Here is a 17,649-nt window from a genome sequence, read left to right as displayed (position 1 = left end):
TAATTTCCAAATTATAGGATAATAATTTCCAAATTATAGGATAATAATTTCCAAATTATAGGATAATAATTTCCAAATTATAGGATAATAATTTCCAAATTATAGGATAATAATTTCCAAATTATAGGATAATAATTTCCAAATTATAGGATAATAATTTCCAAATTATAGGATAATAATTTCCAAATTATAGGATAATAATTTCCAAATTATAGGATAATAATTTCCAAATTATAGGATAATAATTTCCAAATTATAGGATAATAATTTCCAAATTATAGGATAATAATTTCCAAATTATAGGATAATAATTTCCAAATTATAGGATAATTTCCAAATTATAGGATAATTTCCAAATTATAGGATAATAATTTCCAAATTATAGGATAATAATTTCCAAATTACAGGATAATAATTTCCAAATTACAGGATAATAATTTCCAAATTACAGGATAATAATTTCCAAATTACAGGATAATAATTTCCAAATTACAGGATAATAATTTCCAAATTACAGGATAATAATTTCCAAATTACAGGATAATAATTTCCAAATTACAGGATAATAATTTCCAAATTACAGGATAATAATTTCCAAATTATAGGATAATTTCCAAATTATAGGATAATTTCCAAATTATAGGATAATTTCCAAATTATAGGATAATAATTTCCAAATTATAGGATAATAATTTCCAAATTATAGGATAATAATTTCCAAATTACAGGATAATAATTTCCAAATTACAGGATAATAATTTCCAAATTACAGGATAATAATTTCCAAATTACAGGATAATAATTTCCAAATTACAGGATAATAATTTCCAAATTACAGGATAATAATTTCCAAATTACAGGATAATAATTTCCAAATTACAGGATAATAATTTCCAAATTACAGGATAATAATTTCCAAATTATAGGATAATAATTTCCAAATTATAGGATAATTTCCAAATTATAGGATAATTTCCAAATTATAGGATAATTTCCAAATTATAGGATAATTTCCAAATTATAGGATAATTTCCAAATTATAGGATAATTTCCAAATTATAGGATAATTTCCAATTTATAGGATAATAATTTCCAAATTACAGGATAATAATTTCCAAATTACAGGATAATAATTTCCAAATTACAGGATAATAATTTCCAAATTACAGGATAATAATTTCCAAATTACAGGATAATAATTTCCAAATTACAGGATAATAATTTCCAAATTATAGAATAATTATAGGATACAAATTTCAAAATTACAGGATAATAATATCACCAGTTTAAAGGAATTTTAGAGGGTTAAAATATAGAAAAACGTCCAAGTTTTATGATGTGTATTTAAATGGAGACATAACGCAAGACAGATTAGAAAAGTAAATTTCAAATCTTGAGAAAAACGACCAATTATATATATTTCTCGTTGGTCTTTCAAAATTTTATCAGGTGGGTTTTAACTGAATACGCTAAAAATATGGGTGAAAAAAATTTTATTATAGGATTTTATAGGACCATTTCAGAATTATAGGATCACTGGAAGCCCTGTATTTAACTCCCAAGTTAATTGGCTTTAGATTTATCATTATGGAAAATTTTAATAGTTAAACTGGCAACTTTAAAAAACACCAATAATTTGTGCTGTAATTATTAAGATATTGTTATTTACAAATATTAAAGACATTTCTTCAAAATAAATAATTACATATTGTATAAAAATTAATGTGCGGTTAAATCCAATGTTTATCCAGGATACATAAAACAATTCCACTAGCAACAAGTCCAACTCCTAGAGTCGATTCTGAACGAATAAAATCAAACTCCAGATATATTAGACATTTCAACCAAATCAAATTGAAAGAAACTGAAAAACAGGCCTACTCCAATTTTTTTCCATCTCTCCTAAAAGCCTTCCGGCAATTGTGGTGAAGATAAAAGTCAACGCATTCGTGATTGGAACGGCGAATGACAAATCTAAACACACCTTTGAAATTCACAATTGACAATAACAAAATATAAATAATAAATGGTAAAGCAACTGACCAGCTGGACCCAAAGCCAGAGCATAAATCAAGGAACCACTTTGATTAATCAAAAAGATTAATATATACTGAAATACACAGTTTTAACAAATTTGAAAAGCAATTTATGTGTGTATATTGTCACCAAACTTACTTTCCAGTTAGTGGCTAAGAAAGTTAGCTCATTCACCCAACGGTGAAGGAATGTTTTACCACTAACTTTCTCAATACCAACACTTCCGTGCCTCAAAAGAGGGGTGGTAAAACCCCATATTGCTGCCACAAGCACGAACCAAATTATTGATTCGGATACTAAAAGTATCATCATATATATCACGATAATAAAAATTTTGAAGAAAAATTGAGTTTTCAAACATACCCATGGTATCACTTTATTATCATTGAAAATATTAGTTACTGTAATAGAAAACTGGCTCTATTAAATAAACGAAAGAACATAGTTACTGGATTTGTTCTTTCAAACCAAAAAAAGCTCGTCATAACTACCGTCTACAAGCTTTAACAAGCAAGAATTTCATGTCATAGAATTGTTTAAAATAGGAGCCAAAAATATGGAAAACACAAAAAAAACATAGAAGTACTGGATAATCAAACTACATTTTTAATTGAAGTGAAAATTCTACCAGACCATAAAAGCTGGATGAAAAACCAAAAGTGCTACTATGGCTAGTTTAAATAAATGCTTATAAAATCCAAAAACCAATCAAAAACAAAATCAAATTTCGAATAAGTAGCATCCCTATCACAAGGGGATTAAAGGCCATGTTGAAACAAAAGACAATTGAAACCAATCCAAGTTGAAACATACTAAACTACCATGGCAATCTTCTAATCATTTGTTGGGGGGGAAATGGCAGTTATTTGGTTGAAGATTAAAAAAAAATAGTGTTATAATAAAAACTAAAAGCGCAGCAAGAGTCAACGATATTTATATGCATGTTGTACTGTGAGAGTTACATTTCACACATAATAAGAAGAGGAAAAGTCAAAAGCAAGAAAAAAATCAATTACTTTAAAATTGTAGAATCTTGTCCAAGGCTTAATGTCCAAGAGCGTGTCGCAGTCTCGCAGAGTACGACCACTGACGTACGCTGGAATAAGCAAACCAAAATTTTTAAATTACAGAAACAAATTAAACATTTTAATTAAATTACTACCTATTTTAGTCAACCAACTAGGGAGACGCGAAAATTACGCAATGATTATTATTGGAGGAGCTTACTGTATAAAACACAGAACCATTTGCGCCATCTAGTAAAGAAAATATTAATCGAACGTTGAAATTTTACATAACTTACTTTTTACTGGCTGACTTTCACAAATTCTTGATTTTGATTGGTTTAGCTGGATTCATTCTGCCAACTCTTTACGGAATAGCTGAATTTGATGGGTCACACTTATTCTATTTTATTTTTCTTTTGGGCGGATTATTCAAATTTAAAGAGCGCGAAAGATGTAAAATGCTGAATGAAATTTGGATGGATAAAAGCTTAAACATCAGCCCCCATGGCTTCTTGAGCAGTACTTAAATAAATTGTTTAAAAAATAACCAGTAAATTCCTAAAAATCAATTTAATACTGAGTTACTTTTTAGCCTGGAAGGTTTGAGCTACAAAATACTAGTTTCCATTTTATATAAGGTTACAAAACTCTTTTTATAATTATTACATTATAGGCCATTATTTCAAATAAAATACAATTAAAAGCAACCAACTAAACTTAAAATGGCACATACATTTATAGAGAGGGTGGGTGGGGGTATTTAAAAAAAATGGTTTCTTTCAAATAGAGAGAAATATTCTTTTGTCAATAATATATTTTTTAAATAAATTTAAATGGGTCACATCATCGTTCAACAAGTACCAATAACTTTCAATTAGTACGAATTGTTCACATAATTCTCAAAGATAACTTTCAATCCTGAAAAAAAACAGCTAAAAAATGTACATTCTGGAATGCAAATGGTAGAAAAATAAGCCATGTGAAAAAGAAACCCAAAGCTTAACACATCCAGAGAAAAAAAACAAAAGTAAAATGTACAGCAACTTTAATATAAGCATTAAATAATAAAAAAAGCAAAAAACTATTACATAATTATCTTGTAGTATAAAATTGTCTACCATTCACAAAATAAGATCACGTGGAAAGACGCACGATATATATATATTTTTCCTTCTTAGAAAAGTTATCAAACATTCTCGAAACCATTAAGAACTATCCTGTAAATAATTTGTCTTGGTTTATTTCTTTTCCATTCGAATAGAAAAACTTGTTCGATACTTTCTCTAGCACTATTTTAAATCTTCCAATTAGTTTTAAACGAGTGACTTTGGTATCTCATTATCTTTATTTTAAATTCTCACACATTGATTTCTTCATTGGCAAATTTCCTCTATCGATAGGATCAATTGCGAAATAAATTAGGCCTTAAAGGCTCATCAAAAATACGCGTATAAAAAAGGGAAAGAACCATTAGTTTGGTTCTAAAAAATTGTCACCTCACATTATTTTGGCATAGCCGTGTGAAGGCACTTTTTAGTTATTTCAAGTTCTTGTAATTTCAGTTAAGCTTCTGAGAAAGAGAGAGAGAGTAGGGGTACTGTACGGTGTTAAAAACTTTCGTGCGAGAGTTGTGTCCAAATATTTTATTGAAAATTTCTTAGAAATCTTCAGCATCACGATAACTTGGCTCAGTTGAAACAAAATAATCATCAAAAAAAGTGTACAGATACTCAAAAGTTGGCCTTCGCTCGGGATCTGAGTCCCAGCAGTGAATCATGGTGTTGTAAACTGAGTCTGGACATTCGCAATTGTTTGGTTTGGGCATGCGGTAACCTCTTTCAACTTGTTCAATAACTTCCCGATTTTGCATACCTAAAAAAAACAATTCAGTTTAGATTCAGATAATAAAATAGTAAATTTAGCTTGTTGGTTATTACCAGGATACGGTACTTGTCCGTGTGTGACCAGTTCGAAAAGCAGAATACCATAGGACCAAACATCAGACTTGATGGAAAATTTACCATACAGAGCAGCTTCGGGAGCTGTCCACTTAATGGGGAACTTCGCACCTTGTCTGGCAGTGTATTCGGAATCCTCTATCACCCTTGCAAGCCCAAAATCGGCCACTTTTACAACATTATTATCACCAACCAAAATATTTCTAGCAGCCAAATCACGATGGATTAACTGTTGACTTTCTAAATAAGCCATACCACTCGCAATCTGATTAAATGAAAAATTTAATACATCACAATTAAGTATTACAAAAATATATGTAAAATTTACCTGGGACGCCATATCAATCAAAATTGGAAGTTTCAGAGATTTTCCATCTCCGTTTCTTAAGTAGTCTAGTAGGCTGCCATTGGCCATGTACTCGGTAACTATGAATATTGGTTCTTCTTTGGAGCAGACAGCGTAGAGAGAAACCAGCTTCTCGTGCCTAAATTTCTTCATAATTGAAGCCTCTTGAAGGAAGGCTTGAGTGTCCATAGTTCCAGTTTTCAAAGTCTTAATAGCAACTTCGGTACTTCCTTTCCACATTCCTAGGAAAAATTAAACCACTTAATTTTAATGAAACAAACCCAAAAAGGGTAGAAATGAAGATACATACCAAACCAAACATCCCCAAAATTTCCACTGCCAAGCTTTCGAATAAATTGTAGAGAGTTTCTGGATATCTCCCATTCATCACGTGTCTCAGGCGAAAGATCCCACATATGAGGTTTGGGCTTTGGACATGGCTTCGTCAGTTTGTAGCAGAGGCCGTTAGCGCCTTCTGAAAGGCAAGTAAAGGCCATGGCATGAAGTTTAGGGGGAATAAAACAAGGTAGAGAGGGAAAAAATCATGCCAGGACAAAAATAAATTATAGCATCCAACAGAAAAACAAAATGCAATGAGACAAAACAAATTAACCAGCAGTTTACGAAGACATGGAATACCACCTTTATAAAAAGTGACCAATTCTTGTAACGTAGAGAATGTTTTACGAGTAGTTACGTAAAAACCACCGTTATCTAGCACTTTGACTTTGTAATGCTTGACATGATCATTTTTCTGTGGTTCCCAATCTCTAACAGAGAGAGAATACGCTCCAGATGTCTGCTCACTGTTACGAAGCAAGAAAGTTCCACGGACATTTGTTGGGAGCATTAATAGTTTTTCCGCTTCTTTTCTCGATATATCTCCAAAAAACCAACTTCAAAGTAAAAATGTACATTAATCTCTGCAAAAGTGGATATATGTAATGAACTCGTAAACCAAAATCACATACTCTTCACTTTCCACCGTCTTTTCAAGAGCAACGAAATTACGAGGGATATAACCAGTTTTATGATTCCCCAAGTGTTTTGCGTTCCACCAATCATTATCACTGTTGATACGCAAATTAAACAGACATTCCAAAGTAAATGAAACATGTCACTTTAAAAACCTACCTTCCATCTAATATAAGCAGTCTATCTCCTTTTTGAAAACTAAGATCCCCATCATCCCGAGCTTCATGAGTATATATTCCAACGACTATGTTTCCTATATAAGTTAATATGAATATGCATAAGTCCTGTATACTATAAAGTAAAAAACTAGGCTGCGATTCTATTCCAAAACGTTAAAAATTAATAAAAAATCATTAGCTCATTTAAATGATGATAACTAACAAAAATTACTTTAGATTAATCATTAACGACAAGAGTAGAATCTGGGCCCCAGTCAATGCGAAGCTAATTAATTACCCTTTTGGACAGATGTTACAATGGTACAAGTTTGAATGCTGTTATTATCACTAACAGAAATAGGATTTATCTGGGTGTTATTAGCCGTGGGAGATCTAGTATACCGATAACGGGGATCTAGTCCATTGTCACTTCGGTTACCAGGCACACCCAGTTGCGACCCCTGATGACCACCTCCAATCGTGGACGGAGGTGCATCCATAGAGGCTTTATTGGATGGGCTGTAATTGTGGTCCACATTTTTCTCTAAACAGTTACCCATCACTAAACTGGAAAATAAACATTAACAAATATAACACATCAATAAAAATGGTATTCCATTTTCTTTATCATTATAAACAAAATATATTAACCGAGGTTAAATTCAAATAATAACTAAATATATTTAAAGAGACAGATGCTTAGTGATTTAAATTAACTTTTATTTAAAAACCACATAATACTTTTCAGTTCCAATCTACAGTTAAAAAGAGAGGGTTCTGAAACTATACTGTGTGATTTTAAAATAAAATTTACATTTAATTAAAGTATATTTCATCTATTACAACCATATATTAAGTATTATATCATATAATAATACTTAATATAAGAGTGTAATAGATGGCAAGGAATATGCACATGCTATTTACTGTAATACATGCTTAACAATAAGTAATGAAGAATTTTGTAAGTGTTCCTGGTTACAGCTTGTTTGGCATAAAGTATATTGGGTTCCCTTATGACAGGAAATGAACTGATAAGAAAATACAGTTGCAATTTCCTTCTAAGAACCACCACATTTAGTTTAGTATGATATTTTAACAGATAATTAGAAAATAGTGGTTGTAGCGAAATTAAGCTGATAATGTGAATGTAATAATGGGACAATATATTTAATTAATGTAACTGGTCTATAAAATTAATTTTGGTATACCTTAAGTAAAGTAACACACAACTGAAACTCACTAAGCATTATTAGATCTAAAGTTCCATTTACCTTTGAGCTGAGTACCAGATTGTTTTATCTCTGGTACATTAATTGTAAATTTGGCACAGATGTTGCATTTTTATGAATTCAATACCCCACATATTGCAGTTCATAACCAACACAACTGAAGATGTACCTAATTGCGTATTATCTGAAAATTAAGCTTTTATCAGTACTTAACAACTAAATCAACCTGTTTCTCAACAAGCACCACTGCACTTTTGAAGCTACTAGATTGTACATTTCACATTGCCAAGTCTATGTAACATTATTTGAGCTATCTACAGACTACTAGGTTCTCAATGAGTGGTAAAGAAAACTTACCCTTTAAAATTTAACAACTAAGTAATAAGAGAAAAGTAACTTGGTAATAAAGTAATAACTATGGTAATAAAAAGTCCATGCGTTATAGTAGGATGATAAACTAGCTTTATGCATAAGATAAGACTTATCTCACCACTTCATTCATGACAAATTTATATCATATTAAGTAAGTAACATGATAAGTTTTATTAATATTGGGAGGTCATTTACACAGCTAACTAAATCAAAAGCACATAATAAATAGTACTTTGAATTAATAATTATTGGTTTTAAGTGGTCACTAAAAAACTATCATACTAATTTTGCTGTGACTGAAAAGGATTAAAAATTTATCAAAGCTCCAGCCTGTTAGTCATTGTATAATAGAAACATTCAAGAAAACTTAAAGATAATCAACATTAAATAGCTTAGTTAAGTCACGCCTTATAAAAAAAAACAAAGATTACGTTGGCAAAAAGGCCGAAGATGATCATTAACCGAGGCTTATTTAAGTAAAATGCCAAATCAAAGAGAAAAATAAAGCGCAAGCAGGTAGCTACTGTAGCTTGGCTAGTTTGGTTTATTTGTCCAAGCAGGCAATAAGGGTCGCCTATAGAAAAATTATCTTAAGCCTTGGCTCAATAATTGCTCTGTTTATATTCAATCTACGAACTTACCTAAAAAAATAGCAATCCTTTCCGAACTTTAACATTGAAATACCGATAATTACATTCCAATTAAACTCAATGAATAATAACAAAATTAATAAAAAACATTGTAAATTCAAGAAAAAATAAGAAAAACTTGTCAGCGACTTCCGAAAGGAGTTTCCGAAAAATCCGAACTCCCAATTTCGGAATTCGATCATAGAAAGTATAGAAGAGGAATAGAAATTCCACCGATTTATCATTGATATATGAAATTTTAGATATCAACTATGACCTAGTACCCTCGGGTAATGTTATGACTAAAGCCTCATCTATTAGAATATTTATTAACTGGAAGTACTCTGCACAAATCCTTAGTTTTAGAACCTCGAGATACATGTTAAAGCCGTATAAAAAATACAGTTCACTACCTGAGAGCAAAAGTCAATCAAAACGATTTATAGGAAAATAAAATAGAAATAGGCTAAGAATCCTCGAGTGTTTCTAAATATAAATACATAATTATTTATTTTTATTGATAATTTAATACTATTTTTATTATATTTCCATTATTAGATTATTTCTGGAATTATTCTAGATATAAAACAAAAAGGTAGTTTTTCTTAAAATGGTTTTTTAAACTTGCTTGACTTTTTCTCTCATGTAGTGAGTTGCTATTCCTCTTCTATATTTTCTTTGTTTGGGAACAATTATATTCTACGTGACTACGCTTAGCAATGCTTTTCGATTTTCATTAGTCAAAAATCTTCTCACACTTCAATGTAATTTTTAAAGACCTTAGTATTCATATAATAACTTAATTTTGTAATAAAATAATGTTAGCCTAATCTAGCTCTAGCCTAAACTAATAAAAAACTGCGAAAAACTGATGTTCAGTAACTCTCAGCGATGAGTAACCGGTTTTTTACTGAACACTAGTCTTTTTCAGGTGCTCGGTTTTAACTTCAAGGTACCATAAGTCTATAATATTGTTCCATAAGAGTGTCACTTTGGGGAATATTTTACTGAGAGCTAGTAAGTAGTAACGGAGTGACGTCATCACAAGAAGAAAATCTCCCCTTAGCGAGGCGCTGTCAAAGGCTACGTGTGATGCGTTAGCAATTAGCGGACACAAAACGGCGACGAAGCCCGTAATGCAGTCTGTTTTGTGAATAGCTCTCAGTAAAACTTTTGCATGTGAAGAATAGGAAGTGTCACACTTATGTAACAATATAATAAACTTATGAAGGTACTGATTGGTTTCTTATGGACTAGAGGTGCTGTTTTTCATGAATGATGTAATAACTATTTTATTAATTAAATGACATAGGCTTAACATGTACCGTTAAATTAAACCGAAACATCCCTAGTCGCGACCGAAACGAGTCTAGGTGTCATCAAAGATAATTTAAACTCGTACTCTAGATTCGAAATCACTCTGTCGCGCGTTGCCGATAGCGTTTATCCACTTCCCGCTGGAACTCAGAAAAAATTCGCTCCATGGTTTGCCCCTTACCGCAACCGATGGAGCCCGATTTTTCTGAGGTCACGTGCCGGAAAAGGGTAAACGCTTCGTAACAAAACCGTCAATGGGAAAGCTCTCAGTATTTGAATCTAGGGTACGAGTTTAAATTATCTTTGGTGTCATAAACGGCGCTAGCTTCTCCGAGGTAGCACCTACGATCTAGCGTCTGCTACATAGAAATCTCATAGGTAACTAGAATGCTGCCGCCTACGGCCGAGCTTGACGCCAGTTCGCCTTGAACCTTCAGCCAATGAGAGGCCGTAGAGTGGTTCCCCCCAGGAGGATAATAATCCTCCTGGGATCCGCTACTATAGCGGGAGATAGGTGACGTCATTCTCTCTGGTGACATTAAATTCTTGGCAGAACCACTCTTTGAGCTCTGATTGGCTGAGATCTGGCTATCATCTGCCACGGCGTTTGGCCCATTTGCCAGTTACACGGCAGCATTCTAGTTACCTATGAGATTTCTATGGTCTGCTATAGGCAATTAAAAAGTTATAAAAACGTTTTTTCTTAGATAAACTTATCAAAATATAAGCAAACGCTGCAAAAAATATATTAAAATGCAAGTATCATTATTTATTAAGTAAAATTTACGAATAACGATGAAGAAAAACTAATAGCGTCTGTTTTAGCCGCTACCTATCTAGGATTCAATGGCGAACAAAAGGGGGCATAGCGATAGTTTCCGGTCGCGAAAACCTTTCAATTACACAAAACCATCATGGCCGCGTTCAGTGACGCTCAACGGAGGATAAATTGTTAATTAACCGTTGATCTCCGTTTGCAATCGTGAGTGACGCCACGTCTGTTGAACGCTTTTTTACGATTGTTGTAAATTTTATAAAATATCGTCTGTCGTGTCGTCTGCAACTCGCCTTCCCGTGTGCTGTGACGTCACGATTGCGTTATCAACAAAATAGCCGGCTCTTCCAGCGGGAGAGTTTCGTTTGGCCCACCACAAAATACACGTTACGCCGACTGTCCATTTAGCCGACTTGGACTGCTCATTTGGCCGATTGAACATTTGTCCGACTGTCCATTTGGCCGACTGCTCGTTTGGCCGACTGCTCATTTGGCCGACTGCTCATTTGGCCGACTGCTCATTTGGCCGACTGCTCATTTGTCCAACTGCTCATTTGGCCGACTGCTCATTTGGTCGACTTCTCATTTGGCCGACTGCTCATATGAAAGTTCATTCATTAGTAAATGTAAACATTATTTGTTTATACCAGAAAGTATAATAGACGTCACTAAGATGAAAAACTTTATAATAACTTCATATGTCAACCAGCTGTTCAGGCTGTTCGGAATATTTTTCATAGATTCTTACCTAGGAGTGTTACTGAACGCAGCTCAGCCTGGCCTAGAAATCGATTTGGAATAAACCGCGGAAATGAAACACGATGACGTAATCAGTAGCCAATGAAATTGGGAATCGCTGCTACATTTTAGTCGCTTCTTCCTTAACAGCGCTGCTAGATGCTGGGTCAAAATTAATGGCGGCAATTTCAATGTTTTAAGATCAAGGCTATAAAATAAGATTATTTATTTTTTTGGAAGGAAACGAAGGGTATTTTCCATAAATGCGTAACATTTTTAAATTGAAATAATATTTCTAAGAAAATATTTAGGAGTTATGGTATTTGAAAGAGACGAGCCACAGCCAACTTTTGATTTTAAGAGATACAACATTAAAGTACATGAAAACGTAGAAAAGATCAACTTTGGAGGATAAAAAAAATTAAAAATTATTAGATTAAAATCAATCAATGCGCTCCTTGTGCCTATAGATTTTCTATGTGAAAATACAGAAGACCTATAGATGGAGGTAGTATTTTTCCCCTCCAAAGTTGACATTTTTTGAGTTTTTCTAGTAGTTTCATGCTATAACTGTATTCACTGAAAGCAAAAATAATTGATTGAGATGTAAATACTACATTTAAACGTAAAAAACATTATTTACAGATTATTTTATTTTTCACCTTTTAAACAACAATAATAACTCTTAAAAGAATTGTTAGAAAGTCTCCAAGCAAAATTTTATCTTAAGCTCTATTCACATGAACAAACAATTTTTGTAATACATTGTTGCTCAACATGAGTCGCAAACCCAACCAAGTTGCTTCTTGGATATGTAAAAAATGTTTTCACCACTTGTCATAGACATTTATAGGACCATTTATATTGCCAAAGCTTAAAGCCAAATATTTAAATCAATTTGAACAAAAATAGATGAAAATATTTATCTTACCCACTTTAATTTATCAAATTTATATTGTAAAAGTAGACACCTTTTTAGGAATTTTGAAAAAATTTCTACCATGCAAAATCTCAGCAGTTCCAGAAAAAAATTTGCAAAAATGTTACTTCGTGTGAATAAGCTTTTAGAAAAAACCACCATGTTAAACAAATTTAAAAAGCATTTTCCACTAACAAAACAAATGGAAAGCAAACGAAAATTATTATACAAATATGTAAAATTAAAAATGAGCAAACACATTCAGGGAACTATATTTTGAATTTTTGATTAAACCTTAAAAATTAAGAGTAACATTCAACATTGTATTTACAATTTTTATAAACAATAAAGTGGAAAAATATTTTAATTTTATACATGTACGATGTAAAAAATGACTAAACCTCCAATAAAATGTATTATATAATTTTTTTTACGGGAATATATTCATATTTATATTTAAAAAAAATGATTTATATATTTACTCCCATTTTTCCCAATCCTCATCCTGAAAGATTGCCATGATAGGTATAATTGAAAGAATTTTAATTGGTAAAGTGTAACTGATACAAAAAAACAACATAATATTTCAAATACAAACTTGTTGAATTTTAGGTTCTTCAATTAATAGATCGGGTTCTTTTTGGAGAAAATCACAAATTTCAGCTTCGAAATCTTTTTCCCATTCGTCTCCGGTTGTTCCGTCTTAAAAAATCAAACATTTTTAAAACTAGTATCAATGTTCAAAATGGACCTGAACGCCTTTCCATTTCGTAAAAGTTTTTCCTCATATCGTTTTGGTTTGTAAAGATTATTTTTTATTGCACAGCTCCTGTTTTGCCAAATAATTGGATGTTTTGAAAGGAAACACGTTCCAGTTCGTGAATAAGTCCTTTTCGAGCACTGACTAGAGTGGTATTTTATATAACTGTTATAATACCTTTATCACTCGAGTTCGAAGCGGCCAAAGAATTGCTAGAACTGGAATTTTGCTTTTCAATTAATTCCTCTCCTGTTGGCTCAGTAGTTAATTTTACATTCCTCGATAAATCTTCTTTATCTTTTGTCTCTAAAATTTGGTCTGTAGGTTTTGGCGAAAGCCCAACATTAACGGATGAAGGTTGGGTAAGAAGTACATTACTGGGAGACATGATCGTGTTTTTTTCATTGTAGGTTGATAACGTTTCTTCTTCTATGAAATTAACAACGTTATTGAGTAAAACCAGGAAATTATATATGTACACACTTGGAATGTCTATAGCTCCATTGAAACCATACTGGAATGCACTCATAGAAACTAATTCAAGTGTCCGTACTGGGTCCAATCGAGGTTGGGCTATCCCCAGAAAAAGAAAGTCGGTTCAGGGATGGGAAACTATTAATATGAATAATGAAAATGCCCCCATTTTAGATAACTGTGAATTTTAAAGGTATTTATTCAAGTTTCCAAGTAAGTAGTTAAGTTATTTATATTGTATAAGATTACCACTGCACTCTGCAGCCGAGACAACAATTCTAAAACTAAAAAAGTGGAAACCCCATCAGTGATGCATTGCGAAGGTCATCCAACTAATTCCATTATCACCCACGAAAAAAGGGAGGTGAGGAACCCATCTTTTATTTTTAATGGGGTGCAACCGTTTAAAATTATAAAAACCTTAACCCCAAAAAATTGCTTAATTTTTTATCATTGCGGTCGGGGTTGGTAACCCGTACAAACACTATGGGTTTCAACTAGATGGAAATACGACATGGCACATTTTCAAATTCATTAGCTGCTTGCCATTGTTAAAAGGTTGAAAACTCACTCAGAATATAAATTAACCAGAAAATGTATCAAATAATCAGATTCATTCTCGGATAATTATTATTAGGCCTGTGCGAGTACTGTTTTTTGGGTTTCGAGTCTTATCCCGAGTCTTGAAAAATTGGACTTGAACAAGTCTTTGATAGTTGGACTCGCTCGAGTCCTTAAATATGGTGTCGAGTCTAATTCGAGTCCTGATTATAAAATTACTATTTAGAGTTGTGTACAAAATTCAAACACTAACTACTAATTTTAAGATTTTTGGCTTAATGGTATTAAATTATAATTACAAATATATTTTCTCTTAAAAAAAAAACCTTTTTATATCTGGATAATAATGGTTATTAAACTTATTATTCACCAGCAACATTTGATAAACTATTTTGGTTATTATTTTTTTCTTTTTTTAGCTTTTTTACATTGAGTTTTTTTTATTATTATCTCCATCAAACAAACTGTGTGCACAGTGCACTTAAATGGATACTGTAGCGACATTCCGGAAATTTAAATTTCTCGCACGCCAGTAATGACAGACTAGTCGGCAAAATAACGGACTCATCCCGAATTTTTTTCTGGCTCAGTCCACTTCGAGTAATTTTTTGGCCTTGGCAAAGGACTCGGGTACTCGTTCAAGCCTTAGAAAAACGGGTTGCGAGGCCTAATTATTATGCTCTTTACGGTAATTGTCTAGTTATGCATAAATTCATGTATTAGAAGGTTAAAAAAGGGCAAATGTGATTAAGTTAACTTCTATTTGAGCCTAGGCTTAATATTGTATAGATATTAAGTACCATAGGACAAGGAAAAATATCAGGTACAAAGCTTAGTTTTATGGGAATCATAATAGCCCTTATAGTCTACCTTAGACATTCAAATGGTGCACATATGTAAATTCATGGTAAAATGCTTGCGTTCTGACTATACTGACCATCTTCCCAAGCAAGGTCTTCAATATTTTCTACATCAACCCTTTTTACTAGTTCAGCTCGCTTTGCTTCCTTTTCCTTTAGCTGATGGACTCTGTAGAAATATCGTTGCCAGAATTCAACATTAGAAATAGCTGCGGGAACCTATAGAAAAAACATCAAAGCACATAAAAAAAATATATAGTATAGCCCCAGGTTAACGAACACTTACTAATTTTGAATATATATGTCTCGTTTCTGGATTATTAACCATAATTAGAGAAATTTCATCACTGTGGTTTTCAATTCGAAATGATTCAAGCCATGACTCGTACAATTCAGGAGGTCCTTCAGGTTCATGACAAAATGTGCTATTTTCCGTTTTAATTTTTTGAAGCTCCGCCTAAGACAAAAAATTAAGTTTTATAGAAAACTTACCTATCACAACAACTTTACTGGCACTTGCCTCCCAGTTATCTAACAAAACTGGTTGGGAATTACGAATCAATAACACCTCATTTTCTTGGGGTTCGTTGACTGGATAAAAGGCACCACTGACTGAATTAACTAAAGTGGTTAGACCAATTCTGGCCCGCCCGGCAACTGACTCATCACTATCTACCTGCATTTAAACTAATTAGTACACTTGTTTGGCTTAATATTACATATTAAAGGTGGAATTCACGTTTAATTTTTCTTTGAACAGTGCTGAGGTTGTTGAAATAGCTGAAACTGTATCTTCTTTAACAACTTGTGAAAATTCTGTCAAATCTTTCTTCATAAACTCCAAGGCACTGGAAGACTAAGAATAGTGTTCTTAGTATATTTTAATAGAAAAAAACAATTTCAGTACAGTTATATAATATATTAGAATACCTTTTCTTTAGCCGATTGCCACCAACTGTTTACCCATGAAAAACCTGGCATAGGTTCCATTTCACTATTCGTTTCCTCAGAAACCCTACAATTAATAACAACTGGTAGTTTAAAAAGTATATTCAACCCTCAACTGAAATATAACAACTATGACTAATTCCAAATGTAATAAAACCAGCTGTTAGAATGCGTTGTTACGAAGGGCAAACAAAAAATATTCTTCACTATTTTAGTTTTAAGCCTGTTTCATAATAAATATTAAAACTTAAAATTAGGTTTAAATACGCCCGATTGACATTACTAAAAAAATTATTTCTTTTTTATTGTTGTTTTAACAATAAAAAAGAACACTAGAAATATTAACAAGATAAGAAAATTATAATCAAAGTTAATAATCAACCAAAAAATAACATACTCCGAATCAGCTGCAGCTTGCTCCGCCATCGTGAACTTTTGATTTGATCTAGGCCTATACTTTAAAAACACAGCTTCACAAGTTCACTGTTCACACTTCACAGTAGGTAAAAGTCATTGAGGTGGGAATATAGTACTTCTAGAGCCACGAACTGCAGCAGGAGTTTCTAGGGACAACATGAACGCCTTGGGACAATTTATCTAAATCCGTATCAACGCTCACATCTATCACTAGTCGGTGGCGTTCTCTATCGTTCAAATAAAATAAACTTTTTTAAATATTGTCTGCTTATGCTCTGTTCTCGCAGGTCAAGCTTATTAAAGAAATTTACTGCACCCAGGTAAGTCGGAAAGTTTTCGTAATTAATAACTTAAATACTTAATTATATAGAAAAAAGATCAGCTTCGCTGAGGAAAAAGGGGATATGCAGGGTGTCCACTAAAAATGAACCCGGGCGAATATCTTAAAATCTGTTTTAGGTACGAATTTGAAATTTCCAGGTCGCATAGAGTGTGTAGGGGGAACATCTACTATGAAAATTTCGATGACCTTGAACCATGTCTTCAAGGTCATCCAAAAATTACCTTGAGAACCGTAAGTGTTAGAAAGCTGGTTCCAATTAGAAAAGTATTCCCTGTCACGTTTTAGGTCTAAATAGCTTGAACCCGATCGGATTTGACCAATAGGTAGTCGAGAAAATTGCAAGAAAGCGCTAATAACTCGAATACAAGTCAAGTTACCATGGTGGAATTCTTTAAAGTTTGTAAAAGATCGTGAAAAATTATCTCGCGATCCATTGGGTTTAGAAACTAGGTTTCAATTAGAAAAGTGCGTATCACCACATTCTCGTCCAAGTAGCTTTAAACAATGTCTTCAAGGACATTCGAAAATGACCTTGAAAAATAACTTGAAACTGAATTAGTTTGAGAACGAAAATACTTTAATCGTTTAAGGAAAGGCAAAAAAACCCAATAAAATAACAGAAAAATAATTTTTTAAACGAAGTTAATAATTAAAATTAATTTCAAGAAGACATGGTTCAAGGTCATCGACATTTTCATAGTATGTGTTCCCCCTACACACTCTATGCGACCTAGAAATTTCAAATTCGTACCTAAAACAAATTTTGAGATATTCGCCCTGGTTAATTTTTTAGTAGATAACCTGTGTCGATCACGGCGGGCAA

At 32.5% G+C, this 17,649-nt stretch overlaps 3 protein-coding genes across 10 annotated transcripts; all 3 read right to left on the bottom strand.

Moving 5' to 3' along the window:
* Nucleotides 1-1,522: 1,522 nt before the first annotated feature.
* LOC149936515 (transmembrane protein 234 homolog) lies at nt 1,523-3,290 on the bottom strand. Of its 4 annotated transcripts, XM_090153022.1 has the most exons (8): nt 3,200-3,290; nt 3,054-3,133; nt 2,401-2,457; nt 2,176-2,333; nt 2,044-2,110; nt 1,882-1,974; nt 1,706-1,801; nt 1,528-1,641 (listed from the first exon to the last, which is right to left on the bottom strand). In XM_090153022.1, exons 3-7 carry the CDS (start codon nt 2,402-2,404, stop codon nt 1,731-1,733), a joined length of 393 nt encoding a protein of 130 aa, XP_090009148.1. In that variant the 5' UTR covers nt 2,405-2,457; nt 3,054-3,133; nt 3,200-3,290; the 3' UTR covers nt 1,528-1,641; nt 1,706-1,730. The 4 variants fall into 4 exon arrangements, with proteins under 4 accessions (XP_090009151.1, XP_090009150.1, XP_090009147.1 ...); XM_090153025.1 differs by having other exon boundaries at nt 1,523-1,801; nt 1,882-1,984; XM_090153024.1 differs by having other exon boundaries at nt 1,524-1,801; nt 2,401-2,438.
* Nucleotides 3,291-3,648: 358 nt separating this feature from the next.
* Src64B (Tyrosine-protein kinase Src64B) lies at nt 3,649-8,865 on the bottom strand. 4 transcript variants are annotated; one of them, XM_090180748.1, is made up of 11 exons: nt 8,204-8,289; nt 8,071-8,128; nt 7,756-7,897; nt 6,780-7,048; nt 6,483-6,576; nt 6,320-6,418; nt 5,991-6,244; nt 5,659-5,823; nt 5,331-5,590; nt 4,982-5,267; nt 3,649-4,916 (listed from the first exon to the last, which is right to left on the bottom strand). In XM_090180748.1, exons 4-11 carry the CDS (start codon nt 7,039-7,041, stop codon nt 4,702-4,704), a joined length of 1,635 nt encoding a protein of 544 aa, XP_090036874.1. In that variant the 5' UTR covers nt 7,042-7,048; nt 7,756-7,897; nt 8,071-8,128; nt 8,204-8,289; the 3' UTR covers nt 3,649-4,701. The 4 variants fall into 4 exon arrangements, with proteins under 4 accessions (XP_090036874.1, XP_090036873.1, XP_090036876.1 ...); XM_090180747.1 differs by lacking the exons at nt 8,071-8,128; nt 8,204-8,289 and adding an exon at nt 8,727-8,865; XM_090180750.1 differs by lacking the exons at nt 8,071-8,128; nt 8,204-8,289 and adding an exon at nt 8,727-8,865 and having other exon boundaries at nt 5,659-5,820.
* A 3,318-nt stretch (nt 8,866-12,183) lies between these two features.
* LOC149936513 (BSD domain-containing protein 1-like) lies at nt 12,184-16,631 on the bottom strand. 2 transcript variants are annotated; one of them, XM_090153108.1, is made up of 9 exons: nt 16,464-16,631; nt 16,049-16,133; nt 15,858-15,974; nt 15,687-15,794; nt 15,405-15,575; nt 15,196-15,337; nt 13,401-13,652; nt 13,062-13,165; nt 12,184-12,968 (listed from the first exon to the last, which is right to left on the bottom strand). In XM_090153108.1, exons 1-9 carry the CDS (start codon nt 16,490-16,492, stop codon nt 12,942-12,944), a joined length of 1,035 nt encoding a protein of 344 aa, XP_090009234.1. In that variant the 5' UTR covers nt 16,493-16,631; the 3' UTR covers nt 12,184-12,941. The 2 variants fall into 2 exon arrangements, with proteins under 2 accessions (XP_090009234.1, XP_090009233.1); XM_090153107.1 differs by having other exon boundaries at nt 12,185-12,968; nt 15,639-15,794; nt 16,464-16,625.
* Between the last annotated feature and the right edge of the window lie 1,018 nt (nt 16,632-17,649).

The sequence above is a fragment of the Leiobunum rupestre genome, chromosome 7 (assembly GCF_980474605.1).
Source record: "Leiobunum rupestre chromosome 7, qqLeiRupe1.1.hap1, whole genome shotgun sequence".
In the NCBI taxonomy this organism is placed as follows: Eukaryota; Metazoa; Arthropoda; class Arachnida; order Opiliones; family Sclerosomatidae; genus Leiobunum; species Leiobunum rupestre.
Note: the sequence above shows the minus strand (reverse complement) of the source record. Positions and strands in the feature narration are given on the sequence as shown.